Source organism: Mandrillus leucophaeus, unplaced genomic scaffold, assembly GCF_000951045.1.
Source record: "Mandrillus leucophaeus isolate KB7577 unplaced genomic scaffold, Mleu.le_1.0 Scaffold1201, whole genome shotgun sequence".
Classification (NCBI taxonomy): domain Eukaryota; kingdom Metazoa; phylum Chordata; class Mammalia; order Primates; family Cercopithecidae; genus Mandrillus; species Mandrillus leucophaeus.
The window spans coordinates 179,566-199,601 of record NW_012100333.1 but is presented as its reverse complement, the minus strand read 5'-3'; the positions used below and the strand labels follow the sequence as shown (position 1 = coordinate 199,601).

At 41.2% G+C, this 20,036-nt stretch overlaps 1 protein-coding gene across 1 annotated transcript in view; it reads left to right on the top strand.

The window, feature by feature from the left end:
- The first annotated feature begins 4,321 nt into the window (after positions 1–4,321).
- Positions 4,322–20,036, top strand: part of LOC105532143 (zinc finger protein 737) — a 16,749-nt gene continuing 1,034 nt past the window's right edge. Inside the window, exons 1-4 of the mRNA XM_011970231.1 lie at positions 4,322–4,501; positions 11,047–11,173; positions 12,297–12,392; positions 19,211–20,034. Of these exons, the coding sequence (XP_011825621.1) occupies positions 4,499–4,501; positions 11,047–11,173; positions 12,297–12,392; positions 19,211–20,034 (1,050 nt within the window). The 5' untranslated portion in view covers positions 4,322–4,498. The remainder of the gene's footprint in view (positions 4,502–11,046; positions 11,174–12,296; positions 12,393–19,210; positions 20,035–20,036) is intronic.

Below are 20,036 nucleotides of genomic sequence, written 5' to 3'. Positions count from 1 at the left end.
CGCGATATTGTTGATTTGGAGTATGTGTTGACAATTGACTGAAGAAACCCCAGAGAAACATTAGAGGAGTCATTTACTGCCTCCAGACGAAGCAGGGGCTGTATGGAATCCGGCCACCAGCACAGCAGGTTTCCAAAATATACGGTTCCAGGACTATTGGGCAGGATACCAAGGCTTTCAATACAAGGTGAGGGTGCAGTTCACCTTTTTTCTGACTTGGCAAAGATAGATTCCTTAGTGTGGTCAAAGGAAGTCCAGGTTGGATTGCAAGTGTTGTTGTTATGGCCCCATTGGTAACAACATAGCCATTCAGAAATACTGTCAGGGATGCTTCTCCAAGTTTGCCCATTTTTGGCGGCCTCCGGCAACTCAACATACAGCCAACATTAATTGCGGTTGGCTTCTGTTGCAGCAGTGGCTACCCAGGTGATGAATTTATTCTTGGCCTCAGACACAAAGACACAGGTGCTGACCACTAGTAGATAGGTTATTCCCTGTAATAAAAAAAATGGAGGGGAACATAATATTGTTTTTCATCTTTAGGAAATGGTACTATGCCTTCATTTTCTGTTTTCATAGCTACAAGGTCACCAGCCTTAGCATCGGGATCTGATGGACGCTGTACCCATATTTTGACTCCAGGATGTAAGCTACCTGTACCAGGGGAGCTGAATCCCCCAGTTCTGCATGTAGACTCTGTTGGGCAGAGATTTCCTCAGGGGTTGATTGTGGACAAGGTACCACTAACAATTGAGCAACCAGCATCTGTGGTTTTATAGCAAAAGAATCTGGAGTGGTATTGTGTAAAATGACCTTTAACTCTCCCTGGTAATCACTATCAATTATACCACCATACACTAGAATGCCTCTCATTGCAAGGCTTGAACATGTTGCAATCCATTTACCTGCATTCAAGTTTGCAGTTAGGGTGGAAATTTTGACCTGTTGATCTTCCTGCTGATTAAATAGTCTGTCAAGAGAAAGCAGAGATGCCTGAGCATCAACATGGAAAACAGGGTCGGATGCAGTGGCTCATGCCTGTAATCCCAGCACTTTGGGAGGCTGAGGTGGGTGGATCACGAGGTCAAGAGATCAAGGTCATCCTGGCCAACATGATGAAACCCTGTCTCCACAAAAAATACAAAAATGAGCTGGGCATGGCAGTGTGAACCTGTAGTCCCAGCTACTCGGGAGGCTGAGTCAGGAGAATCACTTGAACCTGGGACGTGGACGTTGTGGTGAGCCCGGATCGCACCACTGCACTCCAGCCTAGCAACAGAGTGAGACTGAGTCTTAAAAAAAAATTAGCTGGGCATGGCGGCCCATGCCTGTAATCCCAGCTACTTGGTAGAGTGAGTCAGGAGAATCTCATGAACGTGGGAGGCAGAGGTTGCAGTGAGCTGAGATTGCACCACTGCACTTCATTTTGGTGAAAGGGCTAGGAAAAAAAAAAAACAACAAAACCAAACATGGAACACGGTGATAATGGTAGTGTGCACCAGGATTCAGATACCTTACCAGTATTGTTCTCGCCAAACCTCTTTATTCCCAATTCGCCATTTATTTCGTTGCCAGTGGGGCACCCAGGTGGTAAGACCATTTGCTACTGACCAAGAGTTGGTATACAAGTGACAAATTCCTCTGGTCTCCTCCTGAATAGCTCAGAGGATGGCTACTAGTTCAGCTAACTGGCTGCTCCCATCCCTTCCTTCATCAGAAATGCTTATGTTTTTAAGAGGATTATAAGCCACAGCCTTCCAGCATCGGGTCCCACCAATGTATTTGGTGGATCCATCAGGAAACCAAGCATATTTCTGATCCTCTGGGCTTAGTTCTTCAAAGGATTTGCCCCATTTGACGGGCAACACGGGGTGGTGTTTCCCTCTGTATCTGCAGGACTTATTCAGTGTTTCCTGTGCTGTCAAGTTTTGTCCATCCTCATGTAAAAGTGATACCCCCTTTGGTTTTGGCTTAGCCTGGTTTTGTATGTACCATTTCTGTTTTATGGTGCTACTTTCTTGAGTGTGCCCTATCTGGTAGGTTTTGGGGGAACTCATGTCTCAGGTCATAATAGCAATTTCAGGCCTCATAAAAACATCATGGTTGAAGCAAAGGTGTTCCATTTCTAGCAAAAGCCCAATAGCAAGCTAACAATTGCTTCTTGAAAGGGTTATAAGCTTTTCCGGCCTCTGGCAGTTTCTGGGTCCAAAACCCGAAAAGTACCCTCTTCCCATCTTGTTTCTGCCCAAGGCTCCAATTAGCATGTTGATCTAGGACAGTTACTTGGAGTTCTACTGGCCCATCCCGTATAGGCCATAGATCCAGGGCCAGTTGCACTGTTTGTTTAGCTTGTTCCAATGCCATGCTGTCTGTCTCTCCCCAGTGAATGTCATAGCGTTTTCTAGTGACTGCAAGCAGAGGTTGTAAAATGTTACCTAAGTGGGGAATATGATATCTCCAGAATCCAAACAAGACAGTACATTTCTGGGCCTCCTTCTTAGTGGTGGGGTTTGCAAATTCTAGTATTTTAGCTCTAGCTTTTGGTAAAATGGACTATTTCTTTGCATTCCATAAAACACCAAGGGATTTTATACTTTGTGCAGGTCCTTGAATTTTACTAGGGTTAATTTCCCATTTTTGAGATAGGAGCTGGGTTTTTACCCGCTTCAAGCCCCAGTTGGCTAGTTTCTTCAGTTTTACCCTGACCAGGCCACCTGGACAGCTGCTTTTTTCAGCAATAGGCTGATAGCTTTGAGCTTGATCAGTCAAGACATTGACTGGCATTGGGCCAGGGCCAGTCTGGAAGTCAGATTAGCATTTTCCTTTTTCAGCTTACATTTCTCTTGTAGCAACCAGACCCTATCTCGATAAATTAATTTATAAGCAGCAAGCAAACACCATCCACTTTGGGATGTCCCCTCAGCATCTCCCTTGCTGACCAGAATCCCCTGCAACACTTCATGCACAGTCAAAGGTTTAAATTGCACTAATTTAGATTCCCAATTCTCACAAAGGCCAGTTCCCCTGGACCATTTAATCAACAAGAGGGAGAACTGGGGGAGTTCCCATCCCGGGATATGGGAAATCCCTGAGCCTCCAGCCCTGTCCTTCTGGTCAAAAAGGGGCACACTTTTGTTTCCAAATCCTATTTGTGACGCCAAAAATGTTCTGTGCTGGAAATGTTGAGGGGAGAAGAAAAGACACACACACAATACCTTTAAGGGTAAACAACCTTTATCCCACGTAAATGGCAATGCAGACATTATAGACTAATAACATAATAAGCAAATGACATAATAAGAAAATAAATATAAGCAGATTGATATAATAAGCAAATTGCAATAAGAAGAGGAGACGGGAAAAGATATATATTTATCCTCACCAGGCTATGGAGGATTCACCACCAGAGAGGGAAGCAACAGCCATGACTCCAGAGTCAGACACCTGTCTGTGCACAGATTCACCCGTCCTCCACAAATCCCCCTGTCTTGATGAATCGGCTGTGTCTAGGCAAAGGGCAAGGTGAACCCCTTGGGCTGTTACACAACCTCCGCCTCCTGGCTTCAAGCGATTCTCCTGACTTGGCCTCCGGAGTAGCTGGGACTACAGATGTGCACCACGACAAATGGGTAACTTTTTATATTATTAGTATAGATGGGGTTTCACCATGTTGGCTAGGCTAGTCTTGAACTCCTGACCTCAAGTGATCCACTCACCTTGGCCTCCCAAAGTGTTGGGATTACCAGCGTGAGCCATCCATGCCTGCCCCTAAATGATTTCTTTCTATCTCCTATAGCAGTTTGAAATTACTTAAAGGTTGTTCCAAATTGAAAAAATAAAAAGAATGTGGATAAAAATAAAATATAAATAGATAAAAAAAATTACAAGATATTACAAAATACATACGTAAATCTGGAGTGGTCAAAAATGACAAATTTGATTTATTTATAAGGTTTTATTAAAATTAGCTTTAATAAATAATATACTATTACCAAAGTAAAAGTTGATTTTCTGTTGAACAAAAATTTTATGTATTATTAATATGACAGCAAATTACTTCCGGTCACCTTTTGAACACATTCAACAAGAGAGAGATTAAAAAAAAGATAAAATTTTCCCACGCTCTAGAGTGGGCGTGGCTCAGCTCAGGGAGGAAGCCCTGTTTGAAAAGGCTGCTGCTTAGGCTGTCGCTCTTTGTTCACTCAGCCCAGCGTCTGATCACACCTTATGTCACTCAGGGCCTGAGGGGGCGAGGCCTTAAGCATTATCCAATCAGGGACGCCGGGCTGGAAACCGTCCAATCAGGCACGCAGCCAGAGTGAACCGTAAGGCTTCCGGGTTTGGCGGGGCCTTTGTCTCTCGCTGCAGCCGGAACTCCGGGTGTCTTCTTCACTGCTGTGTGTCTTCTGCTCCTAGAGGCCCAGCCTCTGTGGCCCTGTGTCCTGCAGGTATTGGGAGATTCACAGCTAAGACGCCGGGACCCCCTGGAAGCTTAGAAATGGTGAGAGTGCCGGTCCGACATCCCCAGAGAGGGGGACCCGCTGGTTGGAACCAATGGGAAGTAGCTGTGGCGGGACTCGGGCCTCCGGGCAGTCAGCTCCACAATCTGCGCCCCAAGTTCTCCTTGCCCAGCTCGGCCTCTGTCCCGTTCAGCCATAAGATGGCGGCTACGCTGACAGCCGGGCCCCCGGGCGTCCTGTCTCTTCCCTGCGCAGTGACCGTGCTCTGGCCTGGAGCGCTCTGTGGGCAGCTCTGCACCCGCAGCGCCCCATCTCTCCCAGAATGTGCAGGGACCACCGGAGGGTCGTCAAGGGAGAATCCTGACTCGGGGTGCGGGTCAGGGAAGAGCTGGAAAGGGAAGAGCTTTGGTCCGTGGGGTTCACAGTCTCTGTTTTCTGCTATTAAAAATTTATGGGGCCGGGTGCGATCGTTCACGCCTGTAATCCCAGCCCTTTGGGAGGCCGAGGCAGGCGGATCACTTGAGGTCAGGACTTGAAGATCAGCCTGGCCCAAATGGGGAAACCCCATGTCTACTAAAAGTGCAAAAATTAGCTGGGTGTGATGACAAATGTCTATAATCCCAGTTTCTCGGGAGGCAGGAGTGAGAGAATCGCTTGAACCCGGGAGGTGGAGGTTGCGGTGAGCTGAGATCCGGCCACTGCACTCCAGCGTGGCGACAGAGGAAGACTCTGTCTTTAAAAAAAAAAAGTAAGCACCTTAAAATTTCCTTCTCTTATGTAAACTGTGTTTGAGTAATTTCCCTGGATTTTTCAAACAGTTTCAAAAACCAAGTGAATAACTGATATGGAAATTAAAGCTTGAAACTAAGAACTCCAAGCTAAGGCTAATATTAAGCCTGCAACAGGATGTTATTAAAGACTCAGTTTTTTTCTGGGGAGCCTCCCCTGCAGATTTCCCAGCCTGCTCACCCCAGCCATGTAAGGAGCCTTTATCCTGAGAGAAGCTACAGAGCCCTAGAAAGCTGGGGATCCACAGGCAGTTGCATTTGAGGTTAAGATGAAAGGAAACTGAGAGGGTCTTACTGATGATGAAGTTTTTATGTTTTGTGGCACTTTCTACACTTCATAAAAAACATTAGATTTATGTAAAAAAAATGAATTCCAAAAAATTATTGCAACAGCAGAAAGTACCGACTAAGTATAAGATCTTTATGGCTTGCAAAGATGTCGGCAGAAAAGGGCTTTCTTTTTTAGGGAGAAGCAAACAAGATTAGAAAGGAGGTGTGAAGGGAATGGCAAATGGAGAGTGAAAAAGTCAGATTTTAGATCAGAGAATGTCTTACCCTGAAATCAGCATATTCTTAGGAGGGACGTAAAATGGGGTTGTATGTCGACTCAGACTGAGGGTAGCACAAAGTTCAGGAGCCTGAAGGAGGGAGATAAGCTTAAGAAAAGTTTGACTAAGGATTATTTTATTTTAGGCTAAGTGTGGTGGCTCACGCCTGTAATCCCAGCACTTTGGGAGGCTGAGGCAGGCGGACCTGAGGTCAGGTGTTTGAGACCAGCCTGGCCACCATGATGAAATCCTGTCTCTACTAAAATACAAAAATTATTGGGAGGCTGAGGCGGGCAGATCACCTGAGGTCGGGAATTCGAGACCAATAAATAAATAAATAAATAAATAAATATAAAAATAAAAGATTCAGGTATGGTGGTGCATGCGTGTAATCCCAGCTTCCCATAAGACTAAGGCAGGAGGAGATTCGCTTGAACCCGGGAGGTAAAGGTTGTGGTTAGCTGAGATCACAAAACTGCACTTCAGCCTGGGTGACAAAGTGAAGAAATATTATTTTGAGCATGGAAGACAAATTCAGCTGATTTTTTTAATGAGAAAAAGGAGAAAATGTGCAGAGTGTGTGTCTGGCTGTGTGATAAGTAAGAAAAGAGAGCACCATCTAAGTCATAATGGGAAGAGTGTTTCTTTCCATAAACTGTTCCTGGAGCACACAAAGGATGGAGAATTTTATTAATCACAAATACTTTCCAGAATTATCTATGTGTTTCATCTTTCCCTATCTCTTTTCTTTGTTCTATCCTTTTCTTCCATTTAGCTTTTCCTGGGCTGCATCTCATATATGAAACTGGTAAACCTAACTACAGTGTTTTGCTGAGCTCTGTGAGTAGCTCTACCAAATTATCGAACTTAGGGAGGTTATGGGAGTCCCCAGTTTTTAAACAGTAGCTCAGAAGCGTAGATAAGCCCGTGGGGTTTGTGATTGGCATCTGCAGTGAGGACAGTGTTGCGGGACCGAGCCCTGAATCAGGGTCTGTGTTGACGCTGGGTGGTGTCAGAATTCAAGTGTTAGACAATGAGTTGGTGTTGGAGAATTGTTTGATGTTCAGCAAACTCTACAAATTTGGTGCCAGAAAAAAGATATCACAGAGGCCTGGCCTGGAATAAAACTCTAGGTGTTTGGGAATGGGAGCTCTGCTGTCCAGTACACAGGCTGTCACACTGCCCATTGTCCTGTGATTCCACGTATTCTCCCAGGGTGACAGAGGACTGAAAACTTAGAAGAAAGGAGCTCTGATGACAGACCCCCTTTTCCCACAGCTGCCACCACAGGATTCCCACCCACTCACAAACACACAGACATTGACATGGCCACACTCCTCTGAGGCGTAGGCACCACCCTCAGGAACCTCACCATGGCGTTTTTGATCCTAGTGTTTCTTGCCAAGAACCCACAAGTCTCTACAAGTCTTCTGGCATATCCCCACCCCCAGCTACTGAATCTGCAGCAGCAACCTGTTTTCTCCACCAACCTAGCATTTTGGACCAGCAGTTCATAGTCTCGTATGTCTGCATGCACTCAGTAATAAATCAGAGTACAGCTGCATTGGGACTACTATCTGTAGCAAAAATCAGTCCTCTCACCCACATTGCACTCTCTCCCACCCAGGGATTTAATTTTTTCTTTTAGTTTTCATTTTTGTTTCGGGGTATACTTGGGTTTGTTTTGGTACATGGGGGTTTTGTGCACAGCTTATTTTGTCACTGAGGTACTAAGCACGGCACAAAACAGGTATGTTTTCTGATCCTCCTAGTCTTCCACCCTCTACCCTCAACTAGGCCACAGCATCTGTTGTTCTCTTTGTGTTCATGTGTTCTTATTATTTAGCTGTTACTTATAAATAATAACATGCATTTGGTTTTCTGTTTCTGCATTATTTTCTTTTTCTTTCTTTTTTTTTTTTTTTTTTTTGTTGGAGACGGAGTTTCACTCTTGTTGCCCAGGCTGGAGTGCAGTGGTGTGATCCAGGCTCACTGCAACCTGTATCTCCCAGTTTCACGTGATTGTCCTGCCTCAGCCTCCTGAGTAGCTGGGATTACAGGTGCGTGCCACCACGCCCAGCTAATTCTGTATTTTTAGTGGAGACAGGGTTTCTCCATGTTGGGAAGGCTGGTCTCAAACTGCTGACCTCAAGTGATCAACCGACATTTGACTCCCAAAGTGCTGGGATTACAGGCTTGAGCCACTGCACCAAGCCTCTGCATTTGTTTTCTAAGAATAATGGTCTCCAGCTTCATTGATGTTATAGAAAACAACATGATTTTATTTTTTAGTGGCCACAAAGTATTCCATGATATTTATGTACCATATTTTGTATTTATTTTATTTTTGAAGACATGGTCTCCCTTATTGCCCAGGCTAGAGTGCCATCGCATGATATTGGCTTACTTTAGCCTCAACCTCCCAGGCTCAAGCAATTCTCTCCTGCCTCATCCTCTTCTTGGGGCTACACATGGGCATTACCACACCTTGCCAATTTTTCTTTTTGTATTTTCCGTGGAGACAGGATTTTGCATTGTTTTCTCAGACTGGTCTGAAACTTCTAAGCTCAGGCAGTTCACCTGCCTCGGCCTCCCAAAGTGCCAGGATTACAGGCATGAGCCACCGCATCTGACCATACCATATTTTCTTTATCCAGTCTACCACTGATAGGCATTTAGGGCCTGTCCATGTCTTTGCTATTGTGAATAGTGCTGCACTGAACATGCATGTGGATGTGTCTTTATAATATAATAATTTATATTTCTTTGGCTATATACCCAATTATGAGATTCCTGGGTCAAATGATAATTCTGTTTTTAGTTCTGTGAGGAATCACCACACTGCTTTTTACAGTTGTTGAACTAATTTACACTCCCACCAGCAGAGTATAAACATTCCGTTTTCTCTGTAACCTTGCCAGCATCTGTTATTTTTTGACTTTTTAAAAATAGCCATTCTGACTGGTGTGAGGTGGTATCTCATTATGGTTTTTCTTTTAATTTCTCTAATCATTACAGATGAGCATTCTTTTTCATATGCTTGTTAGCCACATGTATGTCTTCTTTTGAAAAGCATCTGTTCATCTTTTTTGCCTACTTTTTAATGAGGTGGTTTGTTTTTTTCTTTTAAATTTGTTTAAGTTTCTAATAAATTCTGGATATGAGACGTTTGTCAGAGGCAAAGTTTGCAAATATTTTCTTTCTTCTGTAGGTTGTCTGTTTACTCTGTTGATAGTTTATTTGCTGTGAAGCTCTTTAGTTTAAATAGGTCCCATTTGTCAATTTTTGCTTTTGTTGCAGTTGCTTTTGGTAGCTTCATCATGAAGTCTTTGCCAGTTTCTATGTCTAGAATGGTATTTCCTAGGTTGTCATGCAGTGTTTCTTATAATTTTACATTTAAGTGTTTAATTTATCTTGAGTTGATTTTTGTATATGCTGTAATGAAGGGACCTAGTTTCTGTCTTCTACATAGTGCTAGGTAGTTATTCCAGCACCATTTATTAAAGAGAGAATTCTTCCCACATTTCTCTTGTCAGCTTTGTCAAAAATCTGATGGTTGCAGGAGGGTGCCATTATTTCTGGGCTCTCTATTCTGTCGCATTGGTCTTCAGCTTGAGTCTCTCCAGCCTGGCTTATCATTGGGCCATCAGCCCAGGGTCACTGGAAATTCCCTCAAAATCACGTAGGTGTCTTTGAGGCATTTGAGGATGTTCAGAGCAGAATTGTGTTAGGCTGACAAGAGTGGCTAATTCTCCTTCTGTCTCAGTGTAAGAGAAATGAGTCATCCTGTGTTTGTTCATCCCCTCGTTGGTTGGTACCCAGATGAGAGTTTCTCCAGTTTTCTGGTACTTGGATGATAAAGAAGGAAAAGATCTGGAGACCCAAATGGATAAACTAGTTGCTCCCATTTTATAGGACCATTAAAAAAAAAACTATTAAGCAGTCTTGGTTCCTACAATCCAGAAACTTTTAGTCTAGACAAGCAACTGGATAAATAATTGAATTATGCATCATATGCTTGGTACAATAAATAGATGTGTCAAAACATAGGAGTTATCTGTCTTTTGAGGTTTGCGTAAAACTGATGATTCTTTATGATTAAATCAGATTTTATTTACTTTTTTGAAAGACGAATATTTCAACAGTGATGCTGTGTTCTTCTTCTTTTTTTTTTTGGAGACGGAGTCTCGCTCTGCCGCCCAGGCTGGAGTGCAGTGGCCGGATCTCAGCTCACTGCAAGCTCCGCCTCCCGGGTTCACGCCATTCTCCTGCCTCAGCCTCCGGAGTAGCTGGGACTACAGGCGCCCGCCACCTCGCCCGGCTAGTTTTTTGTATTTTTTAGTAGAGACGGGGTTTCACCGTGTCAGCCAGGATGGTCTCGATCTCCTGACCTCGTGATCCACCCGTCTCGGCCTCCCAAAGTGCTGGGATTACAGGCTTGAGCCACCGCGCCCGGCCGGTGCTGTGTTCTTCTATGTGCATTAGCACATCATAAAAATTTCTCCTAGTGCAGTTAATGGTTAATGATTCACTTGCTTAAATGGCTCTGACAGATTGTTTTCACTATATAGCTGATTATTTTTCTCTTCATTATTAAGTATCTTTATGCAGCTCATGTGAGTAAACCATCATATTTAATCTGGCAGTTGTCCTTTCTTCTTAATTTTGTCTAAGAAGACAAAATTTTTCTTTGGAAAATGCAGGCTCTTATCTGTGTTTACAGGCCAGAAAAACTGAGAAAAACACAGGCTATTCCACTGACTGGATGTTTGACAAAATATCCTTCTTGGGCCAAAAACATTGACATTATTGGTGAGCTTGTTAGAAATTCGAAAAATCAGACTTCATTCCAGATCTTCTGGGAAAAAACCCCTGCACAATAAGGTCTTCAACGTATTGTATATATTTAAATTTGAAAGGTGCCTTCTAACTCAACGTATCTTTTTCATCTGAATATTCACAACTCATTCCGTATGGTGTAAACATAGCACTCAAAAATGTACATGTTTGTGTTCCTTAATTTTACACTGTACTATCTAGAAAAATATATGAACTGATGTTGTGGATCTCATGCTGTTCTTTTTCTCAGAGAATACATTAGATAATATTTCTGTTTTGAAAGTTATTTTATTGGATAATTTTAGTCCTATAAGTCAGAACCATTTGTCTTTACTCTCTCATTTCACCTTAAGTCAAATTAAAAATTCCACGCATGACCACTTGGTAAAAACGTATGTGTGTGTGTTTCAGGGGCCATTGCAATTTAGAGACGTGGCCATAGAATTCTCTCTGGAGGAGTGGCATTGCCTGGACACTGCACAGCGGAATTTATATAGGGATGTGATGTTAGAGAACTACAGAAACCTGGTCTTCCTTGGTGAGAAAAACTTTAATACATTATTCGTAATATACACAAAAGGTTTTATTTCTCTTTTTTGTAGAATTTTTTTAGTAATTTATTCTTTTATAGAAGAGTTTCAGATCCACTTTTTCAAGAAAATCTTCAGAATTCGGTCATTTAGAAAAGAGAAACTCTTCGGTGCCTCTTGCCTGTAATCCCAGCACTTTGGGAGGCTGAGGTGAGGTGATTACCTGAGGCCAGGAGTTCAAGATCAGCCTGGCCAACATGGTGAAACCCCATCTCTACTCAAAGTAGAAGAAATTAGCCAGGCATGGTGGCACGCGGCTATCATCCCAGCTACTCAGGAGGGTGAGGCAGGAGAATAGCTTGAACCCAGAAGGCAGAGGTTGCAGTGAGTTGAAATCATGCCATTGCACTCCAGCCTGGGCAACAGAGCAAGATTTCGTCTTGAGGAAAAAAAAGAAAAAAAATTTCTTCAAGATGTTTCATCTTAATCCAACCTTTCCATATTTCTGAGGTGAGCTGTAATCTTCACTCCAAATTGGTGGTAATTCCAGAAATTTAGTGGCATAAAATATTGTAGCTTCCACCTGAAAACCTAATTACCACCACCAATTTTTGATTCAGTAGTGCCAGGCAGGACAATTAAGAAACCTACAATTTGAAAGTTATTTTCTTTCTTTTTTTTTTTTTTTTTTTGAGACAGAGTCTTGCTCTGTCACCCAGGCTGGAGTGCAGTGGTGTGATCTCGGGTTACTGCAACATCCACCTCCCAAGTTCAAGCAGTTCTGCCTCAGCCTCCCGAGTATCTGGGACTACAGATGCACATCACCATGCTCAGCTAATTTTTGTAGTTTTAGTAGAGGTGGGGTTTCACCATGCTGGCCAGGCTGGTCTTGAACTCCTGACCTCGTGATTCACCCGCCTCGGCCTCCCAAAGTGCTGGGATTACAGGCATGAGCCACTGCACCCGGCAAATTGAAAGTATTTTCTAAATATTTAGAAATTTCTGTTATACATGTGTATTTTGGTATGAATTTACTAGAATATTTTATTACATCGTCTTTGCTGAGCACATTACTAGCTTGCAAGTGGAGAATATGAGCAAGATTCATGTTATTTGTTTTTAATAAAACAGGTATTGTGGTCTCTAAGCCAGACCTCATCACCTGTCTGGAGCAAGGAGAAAAACCTTTGACTACGAAGAAACATGAGATGGTAGCCAAGCCCTCAGGTAGGTGCGAGTGAAAATGAATACAACAGACACAGATAAGAGGTCCCGAGGTCAAAGAGAAGGCCAGTCCTTAAAGTGTGATTTGGGAAGCTGTGTTCCAAAGGAAATAGTTCCTGGTCAGCTGGGTTTTTTTCTTTTTGTTTTTTGGTTTTTTTTTTTTTTTTGATTCTTTTTTAAAATTTTGCTCTTATAAAGGGGCATCTTCTGCTTATGCTTTTAAATTCTGTAAAAATTCTACTTTTCTTTCAGTGAGCTCCCTTCACGTTCACAGTGAGAGCCAAAGTCCTCTTCATGGCATGTAAAAAACTGCACAATCCGACTGCTTTTTCATTGTTTTGGGGACATATACATATCTGCATGATTTTGAGAATTATTTCGCTTTTTGCATCAGGTCTGAAATGTGTGAAAGTAGTAGTTTCTGTTGAAAAAAAATTTTTTTTTCCCTGCTTAGTTCTTTCTATTTTTATTACTACATAGTTTTAAAATATAGTTTGAAATTATAAGATGATATCCTTCTGCTTTGTTCTTTTTTTTCAAGATTGTTTTGGCTATTCAGAGTTTATTTTAGTTTGATGTAAATTTTAGAATTGTATTTTCCATTACTGTAAAAAAAAAAACCACTGCAATTTTGACAGAAAGTTTATGAAATCTATAGATAACTTTGGATAATATGACACTTTAATAAGATTTATTCTTTCAATCTCTAGACATAAAATATTTTAAAATGTATTTGGATCTTCTCATTTTTTCTTTTTTTGTTGTAAACATTTTCTTACCTTCTTGGTTAATTTTTTTCTCAGAAATTTATTATTTAATGCTATATTAAATAAGATTTTTTCTTCCTCTATTTTATCAGATAGTTTGTTTTAAGCATATGAAACCATACATACACTTGTGTGTTAATTTTATATTTTGCTAATTTACTCAATGTATTTGTTAGTTTAGATAGGTTTTAAATGTACTGTTTATGGTTTTTTAAATATAAGAGGTATGATCCACAAACAGCAACTTTTACTTATTTTTCTTCAATTGCAATGGATTCTTTTCTTTTCTTTCTTCCCCCCCTCCCCCCGCAAGATGGGGTTGGGTTTCACTCTTGTTGCCCAGGCTAAAGTCCAATGGCATGATTTCGGCTCACTGCAACCTTTGCCTCCCAGGTTCAAGCGGTTCTCCTGCCTCAGCCTGCTGCGTAGCTGGGATTACTGGTGCTCGCCACAACACCCAGCTAATTTTTTGTATTTTTTTGGTAGAGACCGGATTTCACCATGTTGGCAAGGCTGGTCTCAAACTCCTGACCTCAGATGATCTGCCTGCCTTGGCCTCTGAAAGTACTAGAATTACAGGCATGAGGCACCCCTTCTAGCCCAGTTGTGTGGGTTTCTATGTAGGCAGAACTGACCATAAACTGTGGCTCAAGTAACTGAAACTGAGTCAGGAACCACTTCAGGAACCCCAGTAAAGGCCAACGTCTGCAGGCCTGCCTACATTGCTGTAAATGGGTGTCGTCTTCTAGGTCTCTGGAATGGAAGGACCTCTGCCAGACTGTGGCTGGGAGTTTGGGGTGGTTATAGAGTAAGTTCAGAATTCTCAGTGGGACTAAGTTGGGTGAACCCTATCCTGGTCTGTAGCCATGAACAAGGGTCCTGTAGTTTCCGACCTGAATGAGAGCCTGCCTTCTGAATACGACACTTCTCAATCTTAAGCTTTAACAGCGTTTCACAACTCCCTCCCTGGCTCTCAAATCTCCCTTAGAGGCACTTATTTTGGAGATGGCATCTTGCTACATCTTTGATCTGGTCTTTGAGACCCAGGCTGGTCTCAAAATCCTGGCCTGAGGCAGTTCTCCAACCTTAATGTACCATGGAGCTGTCATTACAGGTGTGAGTCATAATCCTGGTTCTCTCATAAAAGTATTTTTGTCAGAGATGGCTGACATTGTTTTGCCGTAATAGAATATGAAAATATGGCACTTTTAATCTTTTCATCTCACTGATGTCACTCTCCCTATATGTTTTTACTTTCTATTTTCTCTTTCAGATTTGTTTGTAATTTTAGATTCAGGTATTTAAGACAATATGCTAGAATTTGCATGGTATGCCTGAAGTAAATTGCATAATTAGTAGGCACCCATAGTTACTAAAATAGTTATTTATAAATTTAAGTTTGCTGCAGGCAAAAAAGAATCATAGGATGTTCATCTACTTTTTTCAGCCTATATCTCCATAATAAAATAGTTTATTTCCTAATATTTGTTTTACGTATCAGAGGGTCTAACACTATTCTGGAAAATGTATATTTGTTTATTTAACAATGTAAGGCTACTCTCTGTTTCTAAAGTTGGATTACAGCAGTTTCATTTTGTGTAAGAATACCATATATTGAAAACATTAAAAGTAACTAGTTTCTTTTAAATGCTAATTTATTTTCTCATTAGAATCTTCTATTTATAATTATACTGTATATTCTCTGAAATTTTACTGCCACACAGTACATGCCAATGATTCAGAATACTTGCATTTAGTGAGTACATACTAATAGTTAAATATTGCAATTATCTAGAAATTTTTTTTGTTGTTTTTTTTGAGATGGAGTCACGCTCTGTCACCCAGGCTGGAGTGCAGTGGTATGATCTTGGCTTACCGCGACTTCCACTTCCTGGGTTCAAACTATTCTCATACCTCAGTCTCCCAGGTAGCTGGGATTACAGACATGTGTTACCATCCCCAGCTAATTTTTGTATTTTTAGTAGAGATGGGGCTTCACCACATTGGCCAGGCTGGTCTTGAACTCCTGACCTCAGGTGATCTGCTCATCTTGGCCTCCCAAAGTGTTGAGATAACAGTTGTGAGCCACTGCGCCCGGCCTGACAATTTTTTAAAATTATACATCAATGTTGCATACAAGATTTTACGAGTAAACATTTCTCTTATTGTTGTTTTGAAGTTTTGAACCCCTCTGGGGTTCAAGTGATTCTTCTGCCTTGACCTCCTGAGACGCTGGGACTACAGGCATGTGCCACCACGCTCAGCTAATTTTTGCATTTTTAGCAAAGATGGGGTTTCACCATATTGTCCAATCTGGTCTGGAACTGCTGACCTCGGGATTTGCATGCTTTGGTCTCCCAAAGTGCTGGGATTACAGATGTGATCCACTGCACCTGGCCTCAGTGTAGGTTTCTTAACATTAGTTTATTGGGTGTTTTGGGTTTACTTATGTATTACAATTTTAGACAATTTGCAATTCTTTTTGTACATTTTAAGTCAATTTAAGATATAAGTTATGCATGTCTATCACAATCAGATTACATATGTATGTGTATTTATCTATAAATATGACCCCAATTTTAGTTATGGCTTATCCTATATTCTTTCTTAGCTGATTTTTGATGGTAGTTTTATCTTGTCTAAGTGACTAGTCATCAAGATAGTCTTATTTTCACCATGTGTTTAATGATGACTATATATTTGCTTTTGTGAGAGAAGCACTTCTACGATTTGAAAGTAATTTTCAAAAAGATATATAATTCTGTTTTGGTTTTTTTTTCAGTTTTTCTTTTAAAAAATTGTCTTAAAAACACATAACATAAAATTTACCATCTTAAATCTATTGAAGTGTGCATTTCAGGGCCAGGCTAGGTGGAGGCTCTTATTTGTAATCCCAGGATTTTGGGAGGCCAAGACTGGAGGATCCCTGGAGCCCAACAGTTTGAGATCAGCCAGGGCAACATATGGTGACCCCGCTCTCTAAAAAAAAATTAATAATAGCCAGGTATGGTAGTGTGCAGCTGTGATCCCAGCTACTTGGGAGATTGAGGGGAAGTCAAAATTGTACCACTACACTCCAGCTTTGGTGACAGAGTGAGACCCTGTCTCAAAAAAACAGCTGTTCATTTCAGGCATGTTAAGTATATTCACATTGTATGCAAAAGACTTCTAGAAACTTTACACGTTGTAAAACTAAAAGTCATTGACCATTAAGTACTAACTGCTCATTTTACCCTCACTCCAGGCCTTAATAGACATACCTTCCACTTTCTGATTTTATGATTTTGACTACTTAAGATATCTCATATACATGGAATCATACAGTATCCATAATTCTGTCACTGGATTAATTAAGGTGACATAATATTCTCAAATTTCATCTTAAAATTGAGAATATTGTTTTTTCTAAGGTGGAATAATGCTTCATCATATGTATATGTTACATTTTTTGATATGTTTATAAATCAAGAGACATCTGGATTGCTTTCGTGAATACTGGTACAATAAACATGGATTTTCAATTATATCTTCCAGGTCTTGTGTTGCATATTTTGTTTTTTGGTTGTTTTCCTTTTTTTGAGATGGAGTCTCACCCTGTTGCCCAGGCTAAAGTACAGTGGTGCAATCTCAGCTCACTGCAACCTCTGCCTTCTGGGTTCAAGCAATTCTCCTACCTCAGCCTCCCAAGTAGCTGGGATTACAGGTGCATGTCACATCGCCAGGCTAATCTTTTATTTTTAGTAGAAATGGTATTTCACCATGTTGGCCAGGCTGGTCTCAAACTCCTGACTTCAGGTTATCTGCCCACCTCAGCCTCCCAAACTGCTAGGATTACAGGCTTGAGACACTGCATATGGCCTGTGTTACATATTTTGGGTATAGATTTATACATGAGGAACATTTATAACATTTTAAAATAATGGCTGTGTCTTTGTTTTCCACCAGCAATCAACATCGGTTTTATTTTCATTGCACCTAATGGGTGTAAGTTGATTTTGTTTGTCATTGTGGTTTTTTTTTATTTCTCTACAAATTAGTAATTTTGTATGTTCTTTCAAATGCTTTTTCCCATTTGTGCATTTTTATGTTTAAGCATTTTATTTAAAATATGTAATTGGTCGGGTGCGGTGGCTCATGCCTGTAATCTCAGCACTTTGGGAGGATGAGGCAGGGGGTCATGAGGTCAGGAGATCGAGACCATCCTGGCTAACACGGTGAAACCCCGTCTCTACGAAAAATACAAAAACTTAACTGGGCATGGTGGTGGGTGCCTGTAGTCCCAGCTACTTAAGAGGCCGAGACAGGAGAATGGCGTGATCCCGGGAGGCGGAGCTTGCAGTGAGCTGAGATTGCCCCACTGCATTCCAGCCTGAGTGACAGAGCGAGACTCCGTCTCAAAAAAGAAATGATAAAATAAAATATATTATTGTATCATTCAAGGAAATAAACAACTTTATTTTATCAGTGTTGATATTCAGTTTTCAACATTTTTAAAAGAAATTATTTCTCTCTATTTTGTATGCATGGCAACTTTGTGGAAGATCATCTGATCGTATACAGAAGGGTTCATTTCTGAGCTCTCTATTCTGTTCTTTCATCTGTTTATCTTTGTGTCAGTGTCATATCGTTTATGTTACTGTAGGTTTTTTTTTTTTGAGTCAGAGTCTCGCTCTGTCACCCAGGCTGGAGTGCAGTGACGCAATCTTGGCTCACTGCAAGCTCTGCCTCCCAGGTTCACGCCATTCTCCTGCCTCAGCCTCCCAAGTAGCTGGGACTACAGGCACTCGCCACCATGCCCGGCTAATTTTTTGTATTTTTAGTAGAGACAGGGTTTCACTGTGTTAGCCAGATGGTTTCAATCTCCTGACCTCATGATCCACCACCCCACCCTCCCAAAGTGCTGGGATTACAGGCATTAGTCACCGTGCCTGGCCATGTTACTGTAGGTTTTAACTGTAGGTTGTATTGACATCTTTGAAAAATGAAATTTTTTGCCCCCTGAGCAAGAATATGTTGTAGAGTGTGTTTCATTTTCACGTATTTTTGAATTTTCCAGTTTGACTTTTGCTTTTAATTCCTAGTTTCATTCAGTTTTTGTTAGAAAACACAGTGTATACTTTTAGCGTTTTTAAAATAATTGGTGGTGGTTGTTTTGAGACAAGAGCTTACTGTCACCCAGGCTGCAGTGCAGTGGCAGAATTGTGGGTTACTGTAGCCTTAGCCTCCGGGGCTCAAGTGATCCCCTTCACCTCAATATTTTGAGTAGCTAGGACTGTAGATATGCACTACCATGTCTGGCTAATTGCTTGTTTGTAGTGTTAGGATCTCACTATGTTACCCAGGCTGGTCTCAAACTTTTGGCCCCAATCAATCTCCCAGAGTATTAGGATTATAGCCAAGAGCCATGGCACACAGTCAGTATTTTTAATTTAACAAAACTTGGTATGTGTCCTAACAGAATACACCAGATGCAAATAGGAATATTGTGTATTATCTTGGTTTTGACCGGAGAGTTTTGTGTGTTTCTGTGAAGCCTAGTTGGTCTATAATATGGTTTGGATGTCCATGTTATCCAAACCTCATGCTGCAATAGAAATTCTCAGTGTTGGATATGGGACCTGGTGGGACATGTTTGGGTCATGGGGGCGAATTTCTCATGATCCACCCGTGTCAGCCTCCCAAAGTGCTGGGATTACGGGCATGAGCCACTGCATCTGACGGGGAATTTACTTTTAAAGGCATAATGTTATACTGGAGAGCAGGAAGAGCTGTGTTGGGTATAAGTAACAGGCTTTTCTTTATCTTCTGTGTGACTCTTTGCATTGTGCTCGCCTGGGGCCCTTCATACACTTAACTGACTTATAAATTTTTTACAGATATATTTTGGGCAGTATGTTTTTGTTATATTTATGTGTCCAGGAAGAAATTACAGCTTGCGATATTTTGCTGTGTCATCTTGCTTAGGTAGTTTGTATAACTTTATAGGTTAGATTTGTAAATTATATTTATCTGAGTCTAGCAATTGAAGTAATATGTTTTTATGGTTTCTTTCAGTTTTGTGTTCTCATTTTACCCAAGATCTTTGGCCAGAGCAGAACATAAAAGATTATTTCCATAAAGGGATACTGAGAAGATATGAAAAATGTGGACATGACAATTTACAGTTTAAAAAAGGCTGTGAAGGTGTGGATGAGTGTAAGGTGCACAAAAGAGGTTATAATGGACTTAACCAATATTTGACAACTACCCAAAGGAAAATATTTCAGTGTGATAAATATGTGAAAGTCGTTCGTAAGTTTTCAGATTCAAACAGACATAAGATAAGACATACTGGAAAAAAACTTTTCAAATGTATAGAATATGGCAAAGCTTTTAACGAGTCCTCAACCCTTACTACACATAAGAAAATTCATACTGGAGAGAAACCCTACAAATGTGAAGAATGTGGCAAAGCACATAAGATAATTCATAGTGGAGAGAGACGGTACAAATGTGAAGACTGTGGCAAAGCCTTTAGCCGGTTTTCATACCTTACTGCACATAAGATAATTCATAGTGGAGAGAAACCCTACAAATGTGAAGAATGTGGAAAGGCCTTTAAGCGCTCCTCTAACCTTACTACACATAAGATAATTCATAGTGGAGAGAAACCCTACAAATGTGAAGAATGTGGCAAGGCCTTTAAGCGCTCCTCTATCCTTACTACACATAAGATAATTCATAGTGGAGAGAAACCCTACAAATGTGAAGAATGTGGCAAGGCCTTTAAGCACTCCTCTGTCCTTACTACACATAAAAGAATTCATACTGGAGAGAAACCCTACAAGTGTGAAGAATGTGGCAAAACCTTTAAGTACTTCTCATCCCTTACTACACATAA